The following is a 24586-nucleotide window of genomic DNA, read 5'->3' as shown; positions in this document are numbered from 1 at the left end:
TTTAGTGTAATTTTTAGTGTTATGGTTGGAGAGAAGATAATTTTTAACACTAAATTTAGTGATAGTGTAATATCAAATTTGATGTTCTTCTTGGAGATGCTCTAAGGCAAAATCTTGGTTTAATAAAATGATCGGGTGGTAATGAAATATTGACCGATGAGACGTGGTCAATTAGTTTAGTTGATCAGATTTTGAAGCAATACCTGCTGGAAAAATAATTGTTTTTGATATTATATTATTTTTTGAGATATTTGTTTAAAATAGATTGTTATACACTTTATTATCTCAACTTTACTACTTAATTCATGTTCAACAATCAGCCAGTATGACTGCTTATAAATTAGTTGTGAGTAAATAATAAACTTAAAAGGATGGAAAAATTCAATCTTCTTCTTCTTATTTTTCTTTTGTAATGAAAAATTAATCTTCTTGAATGTATTACAATTTGGTATATATACTAAGTATAGTTATTACAATTATAATAAAATAGTAATGGTATAATCTATATAATTTTACTATACTTATGGAGGAGGTTAATTAATAATTAAGTATACTTTTAATATTAATTTCACTAATATTTTAGGGGCTCAATTAAGTATTTGGACCTTACTATATAATAATACTCTTTGAAACAGAAAAAGGAACGGAAGCTTGATAAGCCATAGAAGAAGTTAAAATGTTGTACCATAAAAGCTTATCTCTAACGAAGCTGCATGACAGAAAAACACATTTAAGTCAAGATCATAATGAATAGTAAAACCCAAAAATCAAACACCATTTGCTTTCACACACATATAATGCTCTTTCTTTCTCTATGTCCACCCTATTCCTACCTCCAAATTTCTAATGCCATACAAATCATAGACACTCTGTCATCCTCTCATGATCAAATTTCTCTTTCTTTCCTCCACCGAAAGTCCCACATTTCCCTTTCCTATCCTTTATTATAATTTTTTTTCAAATAGGAATACGAATAAAGTTAGACTCTTTTCAAACACAAGAATCCACTTTTCTTCTACCTCAAATCTCATCTCTCTCCTTCACAAAAAACGAAAAAAGAAAAGCACAGCAGCATCAATAATGGGGTGTTTCAATTTTTGCAACTCAAAAAACCCTTCACCCGCCATGAAAGAAGCTCCTCTTGAAAACAGTTATTACAACCCAGAAATAGCCAAAAACATAAGACACGAAATCCTGCTTCAAATCCCAGTATGCAGAGTTCACTTGGTGGAAGCAGGGGAAGCTCTGGAGCTCGCCAATGGCGACTTCAAACTCACTCGAATCTTAGACGAAAACGTCTCTCTTGCCACCATAGTAAGTGTAGGAAACGATCTTACATGGCCTTTGACTAAAGATGAGCCCGTAGTCAAGCTAGATTCTCTCAACTATCTCTTCTCCTTGCCCATGACAGATGGTGATCCTCCTCTCAGTTACGGCGTCTCGTTTCCGGATGATTGCGCCTTCTTTTTAACCTCTCTAGACTCTTTCTTGAAGGAGAATACCTGCTTTTCAGGCTTAACAACCACTCCTAAAACGACTCAAAGTAAAGGTCTTGACTGGAAGGAGTTTGCTCCCAGAGTTGAAAACTACAATAATTTTTTGGCTAAGGCAATTGCAGGAGGGACTGGTCATATTGTCAAAGGGATGTTCAAGTTGAGCAATGCTTATGCCAATCAGGTCCCTTTTCTTTCTCATAATTGGTAATTTTTGTTGTTGTTAAACACTGAGAAATGACATCATGGAACACTTTTTTCTTTCTGTTCTTTACAACTTTATAGTGAATCTAAGTTAAAGTGAAGGGAAAATAAAAATACAGGTACAAAAGGGAGGGGAAATGACTCTAGCTAATGGGGTTGAGGTGAAAAGTTGTGTCACAAAGAAAGAAAGTGGTGGTTCTGTTAAGAAAAGTAGTGGAGTCAACAAAGGCTTGAAACGGTAAATATAAATAAAAGAGTATCTTACATTACATGCATGCACGGACATGAACTGATTTAAGTGATTTCATTTTAGTGCAAGAAAGATGTCAAAGATGACAGAGAGATTAAGCAAAACAATGCTGAATGGAGTTGGTATAGCCACGGGAGCAGTGATGGCACCCATGTTAAAATCTCAAGCAGGGAAGAAATTCCTTACAATGGTTCCGGGAGAGGTCATCCTGGCTACACTTGATGCAGTTAGTAAGTTTCTTCGTACTTGAAAATTATATGAATGTGCATACTAAAGCAATGGTGCATTATTCTAAACTAAAAAAAGAAAAACAGATAAGGTGTTAGATGCAGCTGAAGTAGCAGAAAAGCAAGCTCTTTCGGCCACTTCTGTTGCTGCAACAAGAATGGTCAGCAACAGGTGAGACTGAGAATATATAAAAGTAAAAGCTTCATTGCATTGAAACAAGTTATAAGTAATAATAAGTTTTGATATTATATATTAGGTATGGAGATGAGGCAGGGGAAGCCACTGCTGATGCTCTTGCAACTGTTGGTCATTGCGCTGGTACTGCCTGGAATATCTTCAAAATAAGAAAAGCTCTTAATCCAGCTTCATCTGTCTCCACTGGAATGTTGAAGAATGCTGCTAAAAGTAGCACCAAAATTTAATGGTACTACTTCCTAACATTACATTAATGGTAGTTCTAATAAAAGACTTAAGGCTTAAAATGGGTATAAAATTAGTTTCAATTGTGAAGAGGGAAAACTGTTTATATGAAAGAAAAGAATTCTCTTGTGTAGTGTGTGTAAACCATGGACATGGATCAAATCTTAGGAACTGTGGTTTAGATTGCAAAGGCTTGTCATGACACGTTTATCTTTACCCAAATTAATGTTTAATGAAAGTGCATTGCTATTAAGTATCTTCAGCTATCCATGTTATATTTGAAAGTAGTTAACAGTTTTTTATGTTATTTTTTTTTAATTAAAATCAGTGAGAATTTATAAATTGAATCAATAAAATGATCAGAATAAAAACTCGAAGTAGATGTAGCTCCATTACGGTCGCAACACAGGGAGTGAACTACTATAAATTCTTGTGTGTGCTCTCTATTTTACTTAGTTACTTCTAACTTTTATCTCGTCTATACATACGAGCGAGTTGGCCAAATTTCTGCATCAACATTTATCAAAAGGGTTAGCATGTATTAATTCTGGGAATTGATAAATAAAACACACTAATCCTAAAATAGTAAGTGGGAGAAAGAGTACATGTCAATATAATATATGGTCTCCATTATTGGTCAACATCGAAGGAGTATAAACTAGCCTTGTGATGGCTTTGTTTCGTCTCCGTAAGGAATGTATTTGTCTATACTGTTGCTTAAGGTTGATCTCTTGACTAAGATAGGATGAAGTAATATATTTTAGTATGACCAACCCTAAGGTAGGATTACTAAGTTAAGTCATGGAATCTAAAATAATGGGTTACATTCACAAAATGCAACTATGCTTCCATGCAGTTCGTTGTTAACTTGACCAAACAATGGTACTTTATATTTTGAAAAGGAAAATATGATATAATTAGGTTTCAAAATAATAAAGATGAGATTCGTCTCATAGGCCCAATGAAATAAATTTGGGCGACCCTAAGGCATCATTACTAAATGAAGTCATGAAATCTGAAATAATGGGTTACACTCACAAAATGCAACTATGCCTCTATGCAGTTAGTTGTTCACTTCACCAACAACGATACTTTATATTTTGAAAAGGATAATATGAGATACTTAGGTTTCAAAATAATAAAGATGGAATTCGTCTCATAGGCACATTGAAATTAATTTGACCGACCCTAAGGCGGTGCTTAATTGTCAAAATGTCTTATCGTAGAATAGCTTAAACATTCTTTTATGTATTTTAATTTGTATGCGCTCATGCATCACATCTACATTAATTTCAAGATGATATTTATTTATTCAAGTATATTGATTTGCTATTTTTATTTATTTTCAGTCATGTCTACTATGTCAAATTCCCTCACTGCTTTACTAGCACTTGAAAAATTGAATGGTGGAAATTTTTTTTAGAAATCTAATATGAATTTGATACTAGTTTGTGAGAACTACAAATTTGTCCTAACTGAGGAGTGCCCTGAAAAGCTTGCTGCCAACGCCCTGAACAATGTTTGGGACAAATAAGATACATGAATTCAATCCAAAAATGTCAAGACCAAGTGCTTCATGCTTGTGAGCATGGATGATGTTATGCGCAAAATGTATCTAAAATAATGAATTCTCTGCAGGACATGTTTGGGCAGCAATATAATCAAACTAGACATGATGTTACTCGTACACTTTTACAAACTGCACTTTTGGTGTCAGTTTTAAACTAACACTTATACATATAGTATCAGTTCATAGAACCGACACCTATTCCACAGTGACAAAAAGTCAGAGTTTAGGTATCGGTTATAAACCGAGACTAATGAGTTTTAGTGTCATTTTAAAACTGACACTTAAAGTGTGCATATATATTTTTCCATTTCGTCTCAGTTTATAACCAAGACTAATTACTATAAGCATCGATTCCAAATTGACACTAAATGTTTTTTAAAATTTTTAATAATGCAACTGAATATTCATATTTTTTGCTTTATTTTAGAGCCGACACAAAATATTTTTTATTTCGGTTAAAAAGAAAAAGCTTTTGCTTCGGTTCATAACTGAAGTAAATAGTAGTGCACCACCACCACCACCACCACTGTTGTATACCGACATGGTACGGTTTACATTTATCAACTCGCAAGCGCACGAATCTTTATTGTAATATGGAGATTGTGAAGAACGAGGTCGAACCCATGGGAATTGCGTGAAATCGAAGAAAATACTTATTTAATCTAAGCTAATAAAACTCTAACCTAGTTCCGAAAATGGTGAAGTTTTTGGTAACAAAATAAAATAAAGTGTTTAAACGATAAAAATGACAGTAACAAATATTTTCAGAGATATTTGGGGATATTATTAAGGGTTCAGAATCCACTTAAGTGTATATAAAAATATTTATGTTTATATTGATTCTCATAATTTAACCAGTAATCAAACCAATTATTTTCTAATAAAAAATAGATTTTCCTTTGCTTTAAAATTATAACTTCTAAGCATTAAATGTGAAACAATTTAATGTAAATACAAAAAATCAAAGAATATTATTTTTAATAAAATATGGAACCAAACATAAATAATTTCTAACTATAAAAAATACGTGATATTAAAGATGAAAGAAATTATTTTAAGAAGCGAAAATCATAAGCATATATTGTACTGAGAATCAAAATAAAAATGAATACTTAATTAAATACACTAGGTTTCATCGTCCTCCTTAATAATAAGGGAACTTAGAAACCCATAAGAAAATTAACTAACAAAAGCGGTAAACTAACACTGAGCGCTCTGAGCGTTTTCTCTGGATTTTTCTGTCTGAAACTGAAACTGTAACTGAATTCTAAAAATATAAGCTTCTATTTATAGAAGGGTAAAAGGACTAATGTGCAATTAAACTTATTACAAATTGCATGTGGGTAATTTTACAAATACACAAAGTTAATTTCGGAGTGCCACGTGTTGCATTTTGAATTGGCTGCCTTTGATGAGTCGGTGCCACGTGTCGGTCGCTGATTGGCTAAAAAGAGAATTAGTTGGCCAATTTTGTGCCACTTGTCACGTGTTGAAGGAAAGAAGGAAAAAGGCTTTTCACCCTTGGAGAGCAAGAACAACGAAGCCCACTCTCGGCTGGGCGAGTGGACGAAACACACGGACCAGGAGGGTTCGGAGGAGACAAGGCACTGACGCGCCTTCTGCAGACGAACCGCACGACGCCATGTGTCGTGGTTGTTGGCTGGGAGAGAAAAATGGGTCGGTTGGGCCTGATGCTCTTTGGGCTCAATTTGGTCTTCAAAATACCACTTTTCTCATGTTTGGGCCACATTTTTATCATCCTTTTTTTTTTTATTATTTCTTTCTTTCTTTTTAAAAATGCTATTTTCTCAATCAAACACAAACAAAATTAAATCCAAACAAAATATTATCAGCACAAAATATATGACATAAAAATATTTATTTTAAAATCTAATTAATTTGTAATTCTTTTAATAAAAATAATACATTTTTTTTATCTTTTTATTTCTTTTTCTCAATTATGCCATAAATATTAATTATTATTTATAAACAAAGATAAAACTAATCTTAAATAAAATATTTTCATTATAAAAATATATAACTTTAATTTCATGAAAATATTATTTAAAATTTAATTAACTTTGTATTTTTATACTATGAAATATGTAATATTTTGGCATTTAACACAACCCCCAACTAGCTTATTGCTAGTCCCTAGCAATTCAAGCAGATAACAAAATATTACACAGATGAACAAATCAAAACAAACTCTGCCTAATTGAAACAAAATAAAATATTGGTGTAAACACTAGAAAATACTATATAAAAAATTACATTAGATATAATTCCAGATTTTTTGTGTGTGTGTGTTTCAAATCATATTCTTTGCTTTAATCCATAACACAGATAAAAAAAAATCTTTAAAGTAAAAAGTCTCAACTCCAAATCCTCACAGGTATTGAAATATTTGAAAGGAGGAAGGGTTGTCACTCTTGGAGTTGGAAAGATATATTAATTGACGCTCAAATGGATAAAGATTTTTAGGACGAACAATGTAAACAATTATTGACCCATAGATAGGCTAACCAAAAATATTTGAAATTCAAATGACAAGTTAACTTTCGGGATTTCATTACAGTACCTAGAGCCAAAATAAAGAAATAAACTTTTTTTCATACTTTGCTAAATGATTAAAACTAAAATATTGCTCTTATATGATATATATGTATTTTCTTTTTAAGAGACAATATCCAAAATAAATAATTACCGTAGCAAAATTTTCTTTGGTATATTTTGAATTTTTGACAAAGCTACGCTGATAGAGAAATGTTGCTCTTGTTTATTTTTTTTTCTTTTGTATATGTATATAGTATGTACACAATATAAATTTTTATACTTTTTTTCTCTCTCTTTTTTTTTTTTTTTTTGTATATATATAGAATGTACACAATATATATTTTATAATAATTTTTTTTATTTATTTTTTTTTTTACAAGAGGCAACATGTGTGATAAGAAAATATAAAGGTAATAAATTTACAATTATGCTCAATTCTAACAAAAAGTATCCCTCTAGTAATTGTCATATTTTCAAATTTCAAAAATTTCGATTTTACCAATTCAGAATATCAATATATGTTAAAAAAGTCGTTTTCTTAATTCTCACTTCTCACAAAAAATGAAAGCTTTTAACTTAAGATTTTTCTCAATTAAATTTGTTAAAAACAATCAAATCATATGTTTGGTTTGTGCAATTTTTACTGAAATTACTATCTAAGTAACTAAATATAGTATAAACTAGTCTAGCACAATATTTATTTATTCACATAATTAGCAGTAGAATTTGACTCAAAATTTTCAAAAAGGTAAGAAATTTATCAAACTTAACGCAAGAATATACTCAGTATCCCCAACTAAAATGAGACAGTGTCCTCAATGTCTGAATATGTGTATGATAAGAACATGAGATGAGAACCGAAAAAAACAGAGAATATGCACAGTGATAGATGTTGATTTTCTAACAAAAACAAATGACAGAAAATAAACTAAAATACTGAAAATAAAGAAATCAATTAAAGATAGGACCAGTAGTGAAAGAATTCACTAACCTTGGTAAATCGGATCGTGAAAGAGCGTTTCCTCCACTTTAGGTGGTGTTAATTCTAAAAATGGTTTCTGTGGCCATTGGCTTTGAATATATTACCAGTTTTAGAATTTTCAATTTCAACAGCTCCGTGAGGAAAAAGAGTACGAACAGTAAATGGATCAGTTCATTTAGAACATAACTTACCGGGATCAAAAGGAATGTCCTAATCAGGAGGTCGAAATAACTTTTGTGGTCCAGGGAGTGATTGTGATTCTTTAGGAATTTTCATAGATCGATCTGCTAACTTTTTCGGAACATTGGTGTTTCTTTTTGTAGTACACAGATCTTTTAAAAATTTTGAGTAGGCAGGTATTTGCTTAATGGCATCTAAGAAAGGGATATTTATACTTACTTGTTTGAATACCTCTAAGATGTCACCATACTGACTACCTCTTTTGATCGGGAGCAATCTTTGTGGGAATGGAGCTTTTGGAATGAATGACAAAGTTTGACTCGATTCTTCAATCAAGTCTTTGGAATGTGAACTTTCAGGCTGACTCTTTTCATTTTCTTTCAATGAGTCTTTGTTCATTTCAGTATCAGGTTGAGGTATGTAATCAGGTTTTTCAATAATTTTTCCAGACCTAAGGATAGAAATTGATTTAGCTTCTTCAGTAGGTCTAGATGTACTTACCTCGTACTGACTCTTTGAATTGAGAATGGGTTGACTTGGAAGTTTTCCCTTTTCCCTTTCAGCTACAGCAGTAGCAAGCTGACCCATTTGTGTTTCAAGTTTTAACATGGACTGTTGGATGGTTTGCATGAACTGTTGTAAGGTATCCTCTAATGATGGTTTTCTTTGTTGTTGAGGATATGGCATATTAGGTTGGGCATGAGTTTGATTGGGCGTGTTGTACTGGTTCCCTTGGTTCATTGGAGGCTGGTTCTGTCTCCAAGAAAAATTTGGATGATTTCTCCAATTTGGATTGTAGGATTGAGAAAATAAGCTATCGATTTCCCATAAGTTTGAAGAGCGTTTACTTCTTCAGAAAATGCCTCTTGGTATATAGGCAATGATGGACAGGACTGGGCACTATGACTTGTACTATAGCATAAGAAACAAATTTCATTCCTATGTATAGGGATATTCATGGATTGACTTAATGACATAGCTTCAACTCTCCTAGTTAGATTTGCTAATGATGTTTTGATATCTACGTCATCTTTGACATCGTAAATTCCACATCTCTTAGGTGTGTTGGAAGCTTTCGATCTAGAATCTTGGCAATTCTACTGTTGAGAATTTACAGAAAGATTCTCAAGAGACTCCCAAGCCTCATCCCCTCTAAATTGTAAAAATTTTCCAGTGTGCATTGATTGTACCATTTGTCGGTTTGAGGGAGATAATCCATCATAAAAGTATTTTACCAATCTCCATTTCCCAAAGCCATGGTGTGGACATTTTAGCAATAAATCTTTAAATCTTTCCCAACATTCAGAAAATTCTTCGCGATCTTTCTGAAAAAATTCGGAGATTTCTCTCCTAATATTATCCGTTTTAGACATGGGAAAAATTTTGGACAAAAATTTATTAACTAATTCATCCCAAATAAAAATGGATCGGGCTGGGAGTGAATTAAACCAGGCTTTAGACTTATCTTTTAATGAGAATGGAAAAAGTCTAAGCCTAACAAATTCATCAGAAAAATTTTGAAATCTAAAAGTAGAACAAATTTCTAAAAAATCTTTCACATGCATGTATGGATCCTCTCTATCTAACCCATAAAAAGATGGTAAAAATTGAATTATAGAAGGTTTCAACACAAAATGTGTAGCATTTGTTTCAGGAAAAATAATGCATGATGGAAGATTAAAATAAATGGTAGAAAAATGATCAATGAGAGTTTTTTCTTCCACATTTACTTGATTTAGTTTCATGATGTAGAATTTTCAATTTTAATTTTAACCGACAATAATTTTCTTTTAACTAAACGAATTTTAGAATTTCGTTCCGAGTAAATTATACACCAAGTATCACAAAAATTAAAATAACAGAAAAAATTAGGAGGCGGTGCCTACCATATAAGTGCGTAAAATAAAGACTGAATTTAAAATATAGTGAGAAATAAATAATATGTATATATTTGACCAAAATATAAATATTAATATTAATTATAATTTATAATATATAATTATATTAATAATATATTTTTCTTAATAGTTAAGTAATATATATATATAATAATAATAATATAATATAAATTTATATATATAAATATAATTTAACAGTAAGTAACCTACTGTAATATATAATAATAATAATAATAATAATAATAATATATAATTATATATATATAAATCTTACTTCACTATTAAGAAATGTAATATAATATGTGTTGACCGAGATTTTCGGCAACTAATAAAATATTATAAAATTACCGAGCTGTAAGAAAGTGAGAGAAGGATTTTTACGTGGTTGGGGCGTTAATGAGCCTTAGTCCACGAGTCTTTGTTATTTATGGATGTATTTAATACAGAGAGTATACTTGGGAGAATTTCACCCTTATAAATACAGAGAATGTTCTTGGTGAGTATTTACTCTACTTGCTCATATGCAGCCCAAGATTCTCGATCCCATTTAATGAACTTTGAGGAGGTATTTATAGTGTTTTTGGTGGGGTAATCCCTAGAATTGTCCTTACAAGGGTATCTGTAAGTATCCATAAAGTTGGGTATTCCCAATGAATATACCATGGGTAATGCATGGTCAAATCCCTAGGTGCTGTAGGGTTTTTATGTGGAATGTCCTTTTTGTCTTTTGATTGACGTGACTCTTCACAGTGTAGCCGTCGCTAGACTTAAATGATCATTACTGTGGCGCTGCTGGTTGGAGATTGTGCCGTCAGACTTTATTGCGTGTAGCAGTCCCAACACGCTTCCTCCCATGCGGCATTTAATGCGACTTGATTGCTCAGGAGAAACCTGACACCTCACGGAGATGCCTTAGCATTATATGGGCTTCCGGGAGCATATCGAGCTCCATGTGCCTTCTCCGGGACCTACGTCCTGGATGTTACCTTATGGCATAAAGACTTAGCAAATATTGTGAATTGCTTGATCCACGTGTCCCTGTCTGATTGGTCCGCGTATATTGGGCAAAATTAGGGGCAACATTTACCCCCAAGCCTTGTTTATTTGAAAAATGAAACAAGGCTTGTTCAAGTGCCTCCGGTTGACTCCTTGGTTTCCTGGCACGAGCTTTGAGCGCGTGAGGGTGTATTTAATGATGGCTTTTAATGCAGCGATTCACTTTTTGCAGGGGTCGATTCGTTTCACACCCATTGATTGATACGGCGCATTAATGGTGTCAGACGGATACTCAAGCGTTTCCACCGCCTTTATTGTAAATCAATCTGGTCCGTTGATCTTTGAGCATTTGAATCGTGCGCTTCCCTCACCGTTCGATTGGTAGGTGATGACGCCTGTTCCTCATGTATTTTTGCCTATAAAAGCCACCACCTTTTCTTCATTTCGGTTACTTCCCATTTCTTGCCAACTTTGCTCAAATTTCCTAGAGAGAAAATTCTCAGACCTAGAACAAGGCCTTTAAACACTTTGCGATTTTTCCAGTTCTTCTTCGCTCGTTGCTACCAGTCCTTCTCGTCTTTACTCGACTTGCAGCAGGACCCCCAGTTCAACACTTCATCGTAAGTTTTTTGCATCCTTTGCTTTATCATTGAATGGCATGCTATTACTTATCTATTTGCTCTTTTCTGGGTTTGCATTCGAGATTTCTGGGCATGCAAGTGTTTAAATCCTTCATATAGTCTGTTTGAGTTTACTGCTCTAGTGATAGGATTGCTATTGTCACGCCTCTGTTGTTATTATGTATTTTCTTTGTAGAAGGCCATACGTCCTTCGTATAATGGTTGCTTAGGGCATAGGACAGACTCTTTTCTTTCTGTTTTCTTATCGCGTAAAGCCGTCTTCTGTGAATTTACTGCACCCGACACTTGTCCAGGGAATCCCTCCAGGGTTTCCTGTGTGACACGTGTCCGGAGGGGGCCTCTTTCCAGCGGTTAGGGGACCCCCATTCCCTTTTTCTTATTTTAGGGTTTGGTATGGGGCCTAACTGCTGGAATTTTACTCTTTTTACAGAATAGAAAAATGTCTGCTTCTGGCTCAAAGTCATCAAAGAAAAGTGGTAAGCGCATGGCTACCCTTGAGGAGGTCTCCCTGGGACCCGTTGCCCAAGAGGGGTATAAGTCCCGGGCGACCGGATGGGAAGCGGCTGAGCTTTACTCCACCTTGACCTGTCCCCATCAATTGGAGAACATTGTGGAGGTTGCTGGAATCAAGCCTTCCACCTCAGGGACTTACCACCGGCCACCTCGCGACGCGGAGACGCCTAACCATGACTATGGCGGCTTCGGAGCCTGGAGCCAAATGCACCTGATGGCTGGGGCCATGCTTCCTCTTCAGGATTATTTTGTTAATTTTTTAGTTTTTGTCGGCCTTGCGCCATACCAACTTATTCCCCAAGCATACCGCCTGCTTTCAAGCTTATTTATTTTTTATGCCGCCCGAGGATGGGGATCTCCTCGCCCGGCGGAAATTTTGTATTTTTATGAACTTGTTTCCGTCCCCAAGAAGGGGGACAAACTTAAGGACGATTTTTATGGGTTCCGGGCCCACCCTGCTAACGAAGGGGTGGTCCCGTATTACAGGCAGACTCACGTTAAGGAGTATCGCCATCGCTTTTTCTTCTCCTCTGGATTCAGGGCAGTGGACCATCCGGAGCTTCTTACTGAGTGGGTGAGGATTCCTCCATATGAACGGACTGCACCTACTCAGGCCTTTCTTCGGAGAGCCCAGGCCTTTGCTTCTTACGAGCGGGCCGATCTTGACGTCGGGGGTTTGGTCACTACGGAGAACTGCAGGAAGGCAAAACTCATCCTTCCGCATCAATCCGTGGAGGACTCTAACCTTTCCCGGGTCATCTGCCCCAATGTGAGGGCGCCGGTCGTGGAGAAGACCTTCCGGGACGAGATCATCGCCACGGCAGAGAAGAAATACCAGGAGTATCTCTACCGGAAGGCCCAGGAGAAGGCGTACTCTAAGGCCCAGGCGGCTTCCGGGAGGACGCTCCGCGTGGGGAGCCCGGTGGAGAGAAGGAGTCAGGCGATTGCCGGGAAACCCCTTCACATTGGGGATTCAACGGAGAGAAGGGCTCCCAGGCCACAACCTTTGGTTCCAGAGCCGAACACTGGGGCTCCTGGTGCCAGCACTTTCGGCGCCGGCGGTAAGTCTCCTTTGGTAGTTCATTATGTTCCTTCTGTTGGCGAGTATGCCAGTCTTAGGCCCATAGGGTTCGACGAGCGTCTGCATAGGTTTAGGATGCCCTCGACCCGGTGGGGGGATCACTTGAAGGAATTCTATTTTTCAAATTTAGGAGATTTCCTAGGTCGGTCCTGGTCCTCCGGAGCCTGTTCCCTTAGGTCATTCAGCTTACATTACATCCAGCTGGTTCCGGCCTTCGGACAACTATCTCGGAGATGATGCTGCCAGCATAAAAATTCGGAACTTTGCTAGGGCCAAATTAGAAAGTCAGGGTAGGACTAGCTTATTTGCCGTAACTTGTGTTGGTGGTTTCCCACGGATGTTCTAACACTTGCTTTCTTTTGTTGTAGCAGGTATCTCCATGGATGCCATCTTGGATCAGCTCGCGGGGGTTCACACTCCTGAGGCTCCTCCTGCCTTTACTTCTTCCCCAATGGCCCCTGCTCTAAAGATTGCTCTGATTCGCAAGCGTAAGGGCAAAATGATTGCCCAGGAAGAGCCCAAGCGGCCTCGGAGAGCTAATACTCCAGCCCACGGTCTTGATGGTGGGGTCTCTCCCATGGAAGAGCATACTGCCCCTCCCAACATTGTACTGACTCTGGTTCCTGGAGACGAGGCGAGGCAAGAGCTCCGGATAGCCAAGCATAACTATGCCATGGATGAATACTCCTGAGGGTTTGCTGAGGTGGAAGCCCTTAGGAGGGTTCTTCGGGTTGAGGTGCAAGACACCATCAACAACCCGGAGTACCAGGATCCGTGGGACCTAAATCTGGACCCCCTATCGGACTGGTTCCGTCGCTTCCTTGGGCCCACCTTGGCTCCCTTCGCCGCGGAGATGATTGGCGAGTTTGCTTCTCAGCTTACCCGGTGCGCGCCTAAGCGGTTCGCTACTTGTGCCTCCCTGAACTCTATCTTCCAGGTCCAGGATCTCAGCCACTCCCTCACTGTGGTAAGTGCTTCGTGATTTTGCTTTTCCCCTTATTCTTTTTGGAGATTCATTCTCACCCTTTCGTTGTTGTTTAGCTTGCTGCTGAAGCTGGCCGCCTCTCCAAGAACATAATCAACCATGGCTTCGTTCTGTCTGACTTTGGGGACATGAACGAAGTCAGGAAGGTCCTTCAGGATCTTACTGCGGAGAGGCAGCTTTACCAGGAGGCTGCTGCCAAGGCCAATGAGGAGGAGGCCAAGCGGAGGGAAGCCCAGGCGGAGGCCATGATCCGGGATGAGGCCCTGCGGAGAGACAGGCTGGAGGCCAAGCATCAAGAGGAGCTGAGGCGGAGGGTGAGGCCACTGCAAAGGCCAAACGGGAGCTCCGGGAGGCCAGGGAAGCCTTGGATGAGATGGTTGCCAAGGTGAGATCCTTAGAGGAAACTCACCAAGCAAACTTAGAGTCCAGGGCCGCTCTAGCCGCGGAGCTGAAGGACTTCAAGGAACAAGCCTCCAAGAAGGCAAAAAGAGCCGAGCTTCTTTCTCCCGTTTCCTGCGGCCGGGGCCCTAAGCGCTTCGATGATGGAGTCTTCATGGCTTGGTCTACCAACGACCAAAATATCAAGCTTACCTTCTACCCCAAACTTGAGGAAATGATTGCCGAATTTCCGGAGAAGAAGAAGAAGCTTGATGCCATGGTAGAGGCGCGCATCGGACCTCGCCTTCCTCCGCGCATTGACTGAGCCGCTCGAGATTATCCCAGTACAACCAGGATTCCACCCACTTCTTTTATATATTTTTTCTTTTTATATATATTTATTTACATACAGCTACTTTGAGACAATACATTTATGTAGCTGTTTTTTATTTAAAGGGGAGACAATTTTTTAAGGCCTGTCCCCGGGCCATTTGTATATATTTTGACCTGCCCTTTGGGCTAGGATGTTTATATGTGATCTCTTTTGATGCACATATTTCTCTTTTTTGACCTGTCCTTTGGATCAGGATTTTTATACTTATGCTTTTTATTTTTGTGCATACTCTTTTTTTTTTTGACCTGCCCTTTGGGTCAGGATATTTTACTTAGTTTGTTTTCTGTCTGTCCTTGCGGTATACCCTAGTACCCCCCTGAGTGGCATAGAAACTTTGTTTTTAAGGCACTCAGTTTTATTCAACATGTGGAGGAGGCATACATTTGGACGGTACAAACTCTTTAAACAAAGTCTAAGTTACATTTTTGGCTATTGGTAATATTTTCTGAGGTGATCGGCATTCCAGGCCCTTGGCATAATGGTTTCATCCATTCTTTTTAGCTTGTAAGTGCCGGAGCCGATTTCGTCCTCGATTTCATATGGTCCTTCCCAATTTGGCCCAAGTACCCCCACTCCGGGTTCCTGGGTGGCTGGGAAGACTCTTCTTAAGACCATATCCCCAATAGCAAATTTTCTGTTTTTAACCTTAGAGTTAAAATACTTGGTTACCTTCCTTTGATAAGCTGCCATCCGTATTTGAGACTCATCCTGGAGTTCTTCGACTTGATCCAAAGCCTCTTGAAGCAAAGCTTGATTTGTGGCTGGATCGTAAGTCATCCTCCTGTGGGATGGGAATAACATTTCTACCGGGACCATCGCTTCACAACCGTACGCCATTGAAAAAGGCGAGTGACCGGTCGTGGTTCTGGGGGTCGTCCGGTAGGCCCATAACACTCTTGGCAACTCTTCAGGCCAGTTATTTTTGCAGGCCAGCAGCTTTTTCTTCAAGGTAACGTTTAGGATTTTATTGACTGCTTCTGCTTGACCGTTTGTTTGAGGTCTGGCCACCGCGGAGAAGCTTTTCACTACTCCATGTTGGTTGCAGAAGTCAGTAAATTCCTCACAATCGAATTGCTTTCCATTGTCAGAGACTATTTTGTGAGGCAAGCCATATCGACACACTATGTTTTTAATAACAAAGTCCAGTGCTTTTTTAGCAGTTATTGTCTTCATAGGCTTAGCCTCCGTCCATTTGGTGAAGTAGTCTACTGCTACTATTGCATACTTTACTCCTCCTTTTCCTGTTGGCAGGGACCCAATAAGATCTATTCTCCATACCGCGAAGGGCCAGGGACTAGTCATCAGGGTGATTTCATTTGGAGGAGCTCTCGGTATGTTTGCGCACCTTTGGCACGAATCACACTTTTGGACATAGTCTATGCAATCTTTTTTCATTGTTGGCCAGAAGTACCCTTGTCTCAATATTTTCTTTGAGAGACTGGGTCCTCCCGTATGATCTCCGCAGAACCCTTCATGGACCTCTAGCATGATTTGTCTAGCTTCAGGGTCCGATACACACCTTAAATAAGGCATGCTGAGTCCTCTTCGGTAGAGAATTTGATCCATCATTACTTAACGATGAGCCTGATACTGAATCTTCCGAGACAAAGGCTCCTTCTTGGGGCAACTCACCTTTCGTTATGTATTTTATGATGGGGACCATCCAGCTGGGTTCTTGCCCAACCGTTAGCGTGGTCTCTTTTATTTTGATGCTTGGCTCTGCCAAACGTTCCACTGGTACTACCCCTAGCTCTTCGATTTCGCTATCCGAGGCTAACTTAGCCAGACAGTCCGCGTGAGCGTTCTTTTCCCAGGGGATTCTTTCTATTTTGTAGTCCGTGAACTCGTGGAGCAGCTCCCGGACTATTGTTACGTACGCGGCCATTCGCTCGCCGCGTGTTTAGTATTCTCCGGATACCTGGTTTACGACCAGTTGGGAATCACTATAGACTTCCACTCTTTTGGCTCCTACAGCTTTCGCTAATTTCAGTCCTGCTATTAGGGCTTCGTATTCGGCCTCATTGTTTGAAGCTGCGAAGTCAAACCGTAGAGCCGCCTGGAGTCGCAGTCCGGTTGGTGATATCATAGCCACTCCTGCTCCAGAACCGTTTTCATTGGAGGCTCCGTCTACGAATACTCTCCATGTGGGGATTGGCGGTACCGGTGTATTCGCGGTTGCCTCGGCTTCGTTGCATTCAGTAATGAAGTCCGCCAAGGCTTGGCCTTTTATAGAAATTCGGGGCATGTAGTGCAAGTCGAATTGACTTAGCTCCATTGCCCACTTGAGGAGCCTTCCGAACGCTTCAGGTTTTTGGAGGACTTGCCGGAGCAGGTGATTGGTCAGAATTTTGATCGGATGTGCTTGGAAGTATGGCCTCAACTTCCTTGACGCCATCAGGAGGCAAAACACCAGTTTTTCAATGACTGGGTATCTTGTTTCGGCCCCTATCATGCGCTTGCTGACATAGTACACGGGATGCTGAGTTTTCTCTTCTTCCCGGACTAGGGCAGCGCTGACCGCGTGTTCGGAGACAGCCAAATAAAGAAATAGGTCTTCTCCGAGGACGGGCTTTGATAAGATAGGAGGCTTGGCCATGTGCTCTTTTAGCTTTTTGAATGCCTCCTCGCACTCGTCCGACCATTCGAACTTTTGGCACTTCTTTAGCACGTTGAAGAAGGGTATGCATTTGTCCGTGGACCGTGAGATGAAGCGGCTTAAAGCAGCTACCTTTCCAGTCAGGCTCTGCACATCTTTATGCTTTTTGGGGGATGGCATGCTCAGGAGAGCCTGGATTTTTTCCGGATTTTCCTCAATCCCCCTTTGACTGACGATGAGGCCCAGGAACTTTCCTGATTTGACCCCAAAGGTGCATTTCTTTGGGTTGAGCTTCATGCCGTATCTTCGGACCACTTCGAAGCATTCTTCTAAGTCGCTTGCATGGCTGTTGCATGCTTTGGATTTGACGAGCATGTCGTCTACATAAACCTCCATGTTTCGCCCTAGGAGGCCTTTAAACATCCGGTTAACCATTCTTTGATAGGTTGCTCCGGCGTTTTTCAGTCCGAAGGGCATGACTAAGTAACAGTATACCCCCTTATCGGTCCTGAAGCTAGTGCACTCCTGGTCTGCCGTATGCATTTTTATTTGATTGTACCCAGCATAGGCGTCCATGAAGGATAGCAGTTTGAATCTAGAAGTGGCATCTACCATCTGGTCGATCCTGGGTAGCGGGAAGCAGTCCTTCGGACAAGCTTTGTTTAGATCGGTGAAATCTATACAAACTCGCCAAGTTTCGTTTGGCTTGGGCACCAGGACCGGATTGGCTAGCCACTCCGGATAGTATACGTCGCGGATCATGCCGTTGGTCAAAAGCTTGTCCACCTCTTTCTCCAGAGCTTCGGCTTTCACCGGGTCGAGCGGGCGTCGCTTTTGCTAGACGGGGGGTATGTCCGAATTGACGTTGAGTACGTGGGTGATGACATGAGGGCTTATGCCAGTCATGTCTTCTTGGCGCCATGCAAAGATGTCGATGGCGCCCTTCAGTGTTTTTATTATTTTTTCTTTTTCCTCCGGATCTAGGTTCTTCCCTAGCCGGAGTACTTTGGTGGAGTCGAGGTCGCACACTGATACTTCTTCGACGTCCTCCATTGGTTTCACAATTCTTTCAGACCCCACACGGGGGTCCAACTCATCCTCTTCAGCCACTTCTGGCTCAGCTGACTCCCGGACCATTAGCACAGGCAGGTGGGTTGCGACATTGTAACATTGTCTTGATTCCCCCTGGTTTCCCCTCACAGTTCCGATTCCGGCCTCTCGGGTAGGGAACTTTAGGCACAGGTGCCGAATCGATGTGACTGCGCCAAAGTCCACCAAGGCCGGTCGGCCGAGGATCGCGTTGTAGGCTGTCGGACAGTCCACCACTACGAAAGTGCAGTATTTGAATGTGCTCTGGGGGGTGTCCGGGCACAAGGTGACTGGGACCTTACTTTTCCCATTGGGATAAGTGTCGTCCCATTAAACCCTGTGAGCTGGGACCCACTGGGTGAGAGGTCCCGGTCCGTCAAGCCCATCGCGGTGAAGGCTTCTTTGAAGAGTAGGTTCATGGAACTCCCATTGTCAATTAAGACTCTGGCCACCACTTTATTCGCGATGGGGGTCTCTATGACCAATGGGTCATGATGAGGGAAGCGCACCGTCTTGGCGTCTTCTTCCGTGAACGTGATGGGTTGGTCCATCAGTCGGGGCCTTTGAGCTGGGAGTTGAGTAACCTCCCACACCTCATTGTGTTTTGCGGCCCCTGCGTATCGCTTAAGCTCCTTGCGAGTAGTTCCTCCGATATGGGGACCTCCGGAGATCATGGCTACCCTCCCATTAGGCCGGGGCGGCAGACCGGGGATATGCTGGGCGTTGCCTGCGGGAGCAGCTGGAGCCAATGCCCCTGCTATACCCCTCGGTGTTCCCTGAGGCATACCCGCAGTCGCCTGGCCCGGATTGAGGTGGGGCAACCTATTTTTGATCCACTCGTAGAGGTGGCCTAATCGGATTAGATTTTCAATCTCGTCCTTGAGATTTTTACATTCATTGGTGCTGTGACCAATGTCGTTGTGGTACTCGCATCTTTTGCTCGGATCTCTCTGGGAGCTATCTCTGTACAACGGTTTTGGTCTCCGGTAGTGTGTATTTTGCCTAGTAGCAAAGTACACACGCTCTTGGGAGTCCAACAACTCCGTGTATTGAGTATACTGGGGGGTGTACCCCCTTTTCTGGCGCTTCTCTCCCGTCCGGGTGCTGCCCTTGGAGGATCTTTTACTCCTCGAACCCTGGGAAGGGCCTGCCAGACTAGCAGCCGGAGCAGAGTGTGAAGGAGCTTGTCCATTCACTCCGGACGGGTTGCCAAAATGGGATGATGCTGGTGGCAAAGCTTGCCCCTGGCTATATCCGGGGGTAGCAGAGAATTGTATGCCACTTGCTTGTGGAGTGGCGGTCGGGGCAGTACCCGAGGGCGATACTCCGGGCATGTACCCTGCTATCCCAGTGGGATAGTATCCTCCGTAAGCCACGATTTGGGCTTCTTCGAGGTTGATATATTTTTGGACTCTCTTCTGGAAGTCCTGAAGGCTCGCAGCTCCTTCTTGCTGCAGTTCATTCCAGAAAGGAGTCCCAGTGCAGATGCCTGGTTGGAGAAGTGCAAGCTGTTGTCCGTCGTCAACTTTCTTGGTTTTCGAGGCTTCCTCTCGGAACCTCTTTATATAATTCTTCAAGGTCTCGGTGGGCAGTTGCTTGATATTAGTCAAGGCACTGACCTCCAGATTGACCTTTCTTACAGCGACAAACTGTCTCCGGAAGTCGGTCTGTAGCTTGTTCCAACAGCCCACGGATCCCGGTTCCAGTTTTTTGAAACATTCCTCCGCGGACCCACTTAGGGTAAGTGGGAAGCACAGACATTTGGCGTCATTGCTGACCCTCATGACCGTCATGACACGGTTGAACCGTGACAAGTGATCGCTAGGGTCGGAGTTCCCGGTATAAGCTGCCATTTCGGGCATCTTGAAGTTCTTAGGGAGCTCCGCCTCTAAGATGTGCTTAGCACAGGGCTCCCGATCCTCGCTGTTTGAGTCAGAGTCATCTCTTTTCTGTCTCCGGGAGACTCGGGCGATGTCTTTTCGAAGTATGGCGAGTTCCGCCATAATTCCTTCATTTAACGTACCCGTGGAGACCGCGGGTCTGTATCTTTTTTGGTCAAGGTGATCTCAGAGATCACCTTGGTTCCCGTTGATTTGATTCCTCAGATCAACGGGAGGACACCTCTGTCTCTTCTCCCTCTACCCCCGGGTTCTTGGTGCACGGAAACGCTTTTTCGGTCCCCTCGATCCTGAGGGCCAAAGCTCCCTTTTTGAGGCTTGCCCCTCTGCGGACCTTTCCCTTTAGGGAAATCTGAGCGGACCTTTCGCGGATCCTGCACCTTTTTCTTTCGCCCTGGGGTAGAAGTTGGGTTTTTTGTTTGGTTCCCTTCAGCAGGGTATCTTATAGGGCTAGGCTCCCTAGATTTCTGCTGTTGGGAACTAGGCGAAGACGTCGCTGGCTCCTTGTCAAGTCCAGCGGTCATTGCCTTGGGGTGCACGTGAATGTCAGCTGCCTCCATGGCTTTTTGCGTGGCCAGCATCACTTCTTGCATTTTTTGGTTTTGCACTTTCTGAGCTTCGATCTCGGCTTCGTGATCGATAGCTTTTTGTCTGAGAAGCACCAGTTCTGAGTAACTACCTTCGTCATAGGCATACTCGTCGAGGTTTCCCTCGTAGTCATCATCGGGGATTATTTCTTCTTCCTCGGACCCCTCTGTTGCTCTTGAGGCTACGTCTTCCTCATTCGGGTCTTGAGCATCTTCAAGAGGGCGAGGCTGACGAGTACTTCTAGTCTCCACCATGTTTGTGAAGTCAAGTGATTGTTTACAGTGGCTTTTTTCAGCTCTCAATGAAAGCACCAAAATGTTGACCGAGATTTTCGGCAACTAATAAAATATTATAAAATTACCGAGCTGTAAGAAAGTGAGAGAAGGATTTTTACGTGGTTGGGGCGTTAATGAGCCTTAGTCCACGAGTCTTTGTTATTTATGGATGTATTTAATACAGAGAGTATACTTGGGAGAATTTCACCCTTATAAATACAGAGAATGTTCTTGGTGAGTATTTACTCTACTTGCTCATATGCAGCCTAAGATTCTCGATCCCATTTAATGAGCTTTGAGGGGGTATTTATAGTGTTTTTGGTGGGATAATCCCTAGAATTGTCCTTACAAGGGTATCTGTAAGTATCCATAAAGTTGGGTATTCCCAATGAATATACCATGGGTAATGCATGGTCAAATCCCTAGGTGCTGTAGGGTTTTTATGTGGAATGTCCTTTTTGTCTTTTGATTGACGTGACTCTTCACAGTGTAGCCGTCGCTAGACTTAAATGATCATTACTGTGGCGCTGCTGGTTGGAGGTTGTGCCGTCAGACTTTATTGCGTGTAGCAGTCCCAACACGCTTCCTCCCATGCGGCATTTAATGCGACTTGATTGCTCAGGAGAAACCTGACACCTCACGGAGATGCCTTAGCATTATATGGGCTTCTGGGAGCATATCGAGCTCCATGTGCCTTCTCCGGGACCTACGTCCTGGACGTTACCTTATGGCATAAAGACTTAGCAAATATTGTGAATTGCTTGATCCACGTGTCCCTGTCTGATTGGTCCACGTATATTGGGCAAAATTAGGGGCAACAATATGTATAATATAACAACTAGTAGAAGAATTATACCAACCTCGATTAAAGTAGTTTTTTGTTAGGATTTATAAATCACTTAAGAAATATATAAATCACAGATCTAAATATATTCCTAAAAGTGCTTTAATATAGAAAATCCTAAATCATAAATTTATGTAACCTTTGCTAAATTAAAGAAGAAGGTGACAAAAGATGAGTGGAAGCACTAACCTAAAGCTATTATTGGAGATTGCAGAGAAGGTTTCGATCTTCCAAAAATACACTATTTTATGGGGTACATTAGTAGCCACAACCTGCCATTACATATAAGATAAACTAATTACCACCTAGGCATAATTTTTTCAATCAAATTAGAAACTGAAATACGATTGTGGCTTCCAGAAGAGAAAATAATATATTTCAACAAATCAATAAACAACTTGATTTGGAAAGTAAAATCTACAACTAAATGTTCAATTTTAGTAGACCTTATCATGCTACAACACCCATCTAAATAATTTTGTTCTCACAAATCAAATGCAATCATTCCCACCACTTTTTTCTTCAAAATAGCTTAATCCATAATATTAGAAGATAAAGAAACTCTAACAATATGAATTCGAACCAACCTGAGCACTTCATTTTTAATCCATAATAGCAGAAATTAAGCACTAAAAGAAATTCAATACCAAGAACACCAAGCTATGATTGTCCGCTTTTAATAATTCATACTTTTACTATGAATATATATTTATATATTCATACAGAGAAAGAGAGAGAAAGAAATATATATACATTGCGAGGAAGAGATGAATTAACAAAAAGTAACAAAGTATCGTTCACGGTGAAGAGAAAAACTAGAGGTGGTAACAACGACGACATCGATGGATCGGCGGTGCGAAGGCGACGACTACACCAGATTAAGCAACGAAGATCGAGTGGGCTACGATTTTTGAAATAAGAGGGCAAAGGGGAGGGAGATTGAGTGGAGAGGGAGAGAGATCTAACAGAGAGGGAGATCGAGTGGAGAGGGCGAAGGGGAGCGAGAATGGGTCTCAGGTTGCTGGTGGCGGTGGTTTGGTGCGTCGCTGGCTTGCTACTCATGGTTCGATGATCGAAGAGGTGAAGGGGAGAAATCTTTGATGTGCTAGGGTTCAAAACTTAATGAAGACAAAATGATAATTTCATTTGTCAAAAGAGGGTTTAACAAAAATTAAAATATTTTGCTTCAGTGGATAACACTTGCTAATATTTTAGTTTCGGTTTCTAACTGAAGCAAAAACAATTAGTGTCCCTTTTTAACCGAAGCAAAATGTAAAGAAATCTTTTAAAATTTTCAATTTTTTTCCTCGATTTCTCTTTTAGTGTCAGTCAGAGAGTTAACCGACGCTAATTGAGTCTTCTTAGCTTCGGTTACCATTTGAAGCATAAAATCACTGACTATTTATTGCATCAGTCAACTATTTTTGTGTGACGCGTTAATCGACACAAATTAGACATTTTGTAGAAGTGTCATAATTTATTCTGATATCACCTACTTTTAGAACCCATCAAATTTATTATAGTCCCATTACTTTTTATAAGAATTTCGACATAGTAACAAATCTCAAATAGACGTTTCCCATTTTAAAACCCTGCCAAAACACATAAAAAATATTCTGATAATATCCAGTACAATTTTCATAATAATTATATCAGTAAAATAGACGCAGCCACGCCGAAGCTCCGGCGACTAACAACGGTGGCACCACCACCTCACACTGTTTTTGGGATATTTGAGCTATTGGTTTTAATGCTTATGACAAGTGGAGATAGAGTATGGAAGTCATCTTTTCTTGAAGGGGTCTGAAGTTGCTCAGATCTAAGCCGAGACATCTCGACTCCGACGAGTTATTCCATAATGATGAAGGGCGAGGGAATTAAGCTCGAGGACCTTGGGAGTTGGTGGTTTCAAGGCTCGTGGAGTTCAGTCGTGGCCTCCGTTTACCCCTTTTTTGAACGACATCGGCTCGTCGTGGCTACACCGAGAAGGAGATAGGAACGGAGAGAGAGAGAATGACATCGAGAAAGAGAGAGGTGTTTGGGGGTTCTCGACGGGCTCATGGATATTTGGTGTTTGGAGTGGCTCATCGGGATGACTGAGAAGAACCACCTAGGTTCTGGGTTCTCCGACGGCGCGCGAGGATGTAGCAAGATAAAGAGAGGGTATTAGGAGAGGGAGTGAGAAGAGAAGAGTTTAGGGTATACTATATTCTTCTATACTATTTTTTAATTTTTTTAATTGCTGAAACTTTATTTATTTATTTATTTTTGTTGTACTCTTTAAGTGTCGAATTATAACCGAGACTAAAACCGACACTTATACTCAATTTTTATGTATATTTTTTTTTTGTCTCGATTATACTTTTAGTATCGGTCTACTAACCAATACTTAAAGTTATTATATGTGTCAATTATAAACTAAGACCATAAAATTTGGGTGGTTTTTAGAGTCGTTTTTTAAAAGAAAAAATGTCTCTCGAACCGACACCAAAAGTCTATTATTTAGTTGTGGTAGCTACATAAATTG

At 40.4% G+C, this 24586-nt stretch overlaps 1 protein-coding gene and 1 non-coding gene across 2 annotated transcripts; both read left to right on the top strand.

Moving 5' to 3' along the window:
- The first annotated feature begins 774 nt into the window (after window positions 1-774).
- LOC115707611 (senescence/dehydration-associated protein At4g35985, chloroplastic) lies at window positions 775-4355 on the top strand. The gene is made up of 6 exons (XM_030635624.2): window positions 775-1677; window positions 1817-1935; window positions 2011-2177; window positions 2262-2346; window positions 2432-2599; window positions 3945-4355. The coding sequence occupies exons 1-5, from the start codon at window positions 883-885 to the stop codon at window positions 2595-2597; spliced, it is 1332 nt and encodes a 443-aa protein (XP_030491484.2). The 5' UTR covers window positions 775-882; the 3' UTR covers window positions 2598-2599; window positions 3945-4355.
- A 4779-nt stretch (window positions 4356-9134) lies between these two features.
- LOC115708365 (small nucleolar RNA R71) lies at window positions 9135-9241 on the top strand. Its single transcript, XR_004009865.2, has one exon. It is a non-coding gene; the product is annotated as a small nucleolar RNA R71 (small nucleolar RNA).
- The last annotated feature ends 15345 nt before the right edge of the window (window positions 9242-24586 follow it).

The sequence above is a fragment of the Cannabis sativa genome, chromosome 1 (genome assembly GCF_029168945.1).
Source record: "Cannabis sativa cultivar Pink pepper isolate KNU-18-1 chromosome 1, ASM2916894v1, whole genome shotgun sequence".
NCBI classification, from domain to species: Eukaryota; Viridiplantae; Streptophyta; class Magnoliopsida; order Rosales; family Cannabaceae; genus Cannabis; species Cannabis sativa.
Note: the sequence above shows the minus strand (reverse complement) of the source record. Positions and strands in the feature narration are given on the sequence as shown.

Bases quoted from the DNA above. Each gene is read 5' to 3' on its own strand.
- LOC115707611 (XM_030635624.2), top strand. From the start codon at position 883: ATGATCAAATTTCTCTTTCTTTCCTCCACCGAAAGTCCCACATTTCCC. The intron at 1,936-2,010 runs GTAAATATAAAT...ATTTCATTTTAG, and splicing joins GTCAACAAAGGCTTGAAACG to TGCAAGAAAGATGTCAAAGA. The intron at 2,178-2,261 runs GTAAGTTTCTTC...AAAGAAAAACAG, and splicing joins GGCTACACTTGATGCAGTTA to ATAAGGTGTTAGATGCAGCT.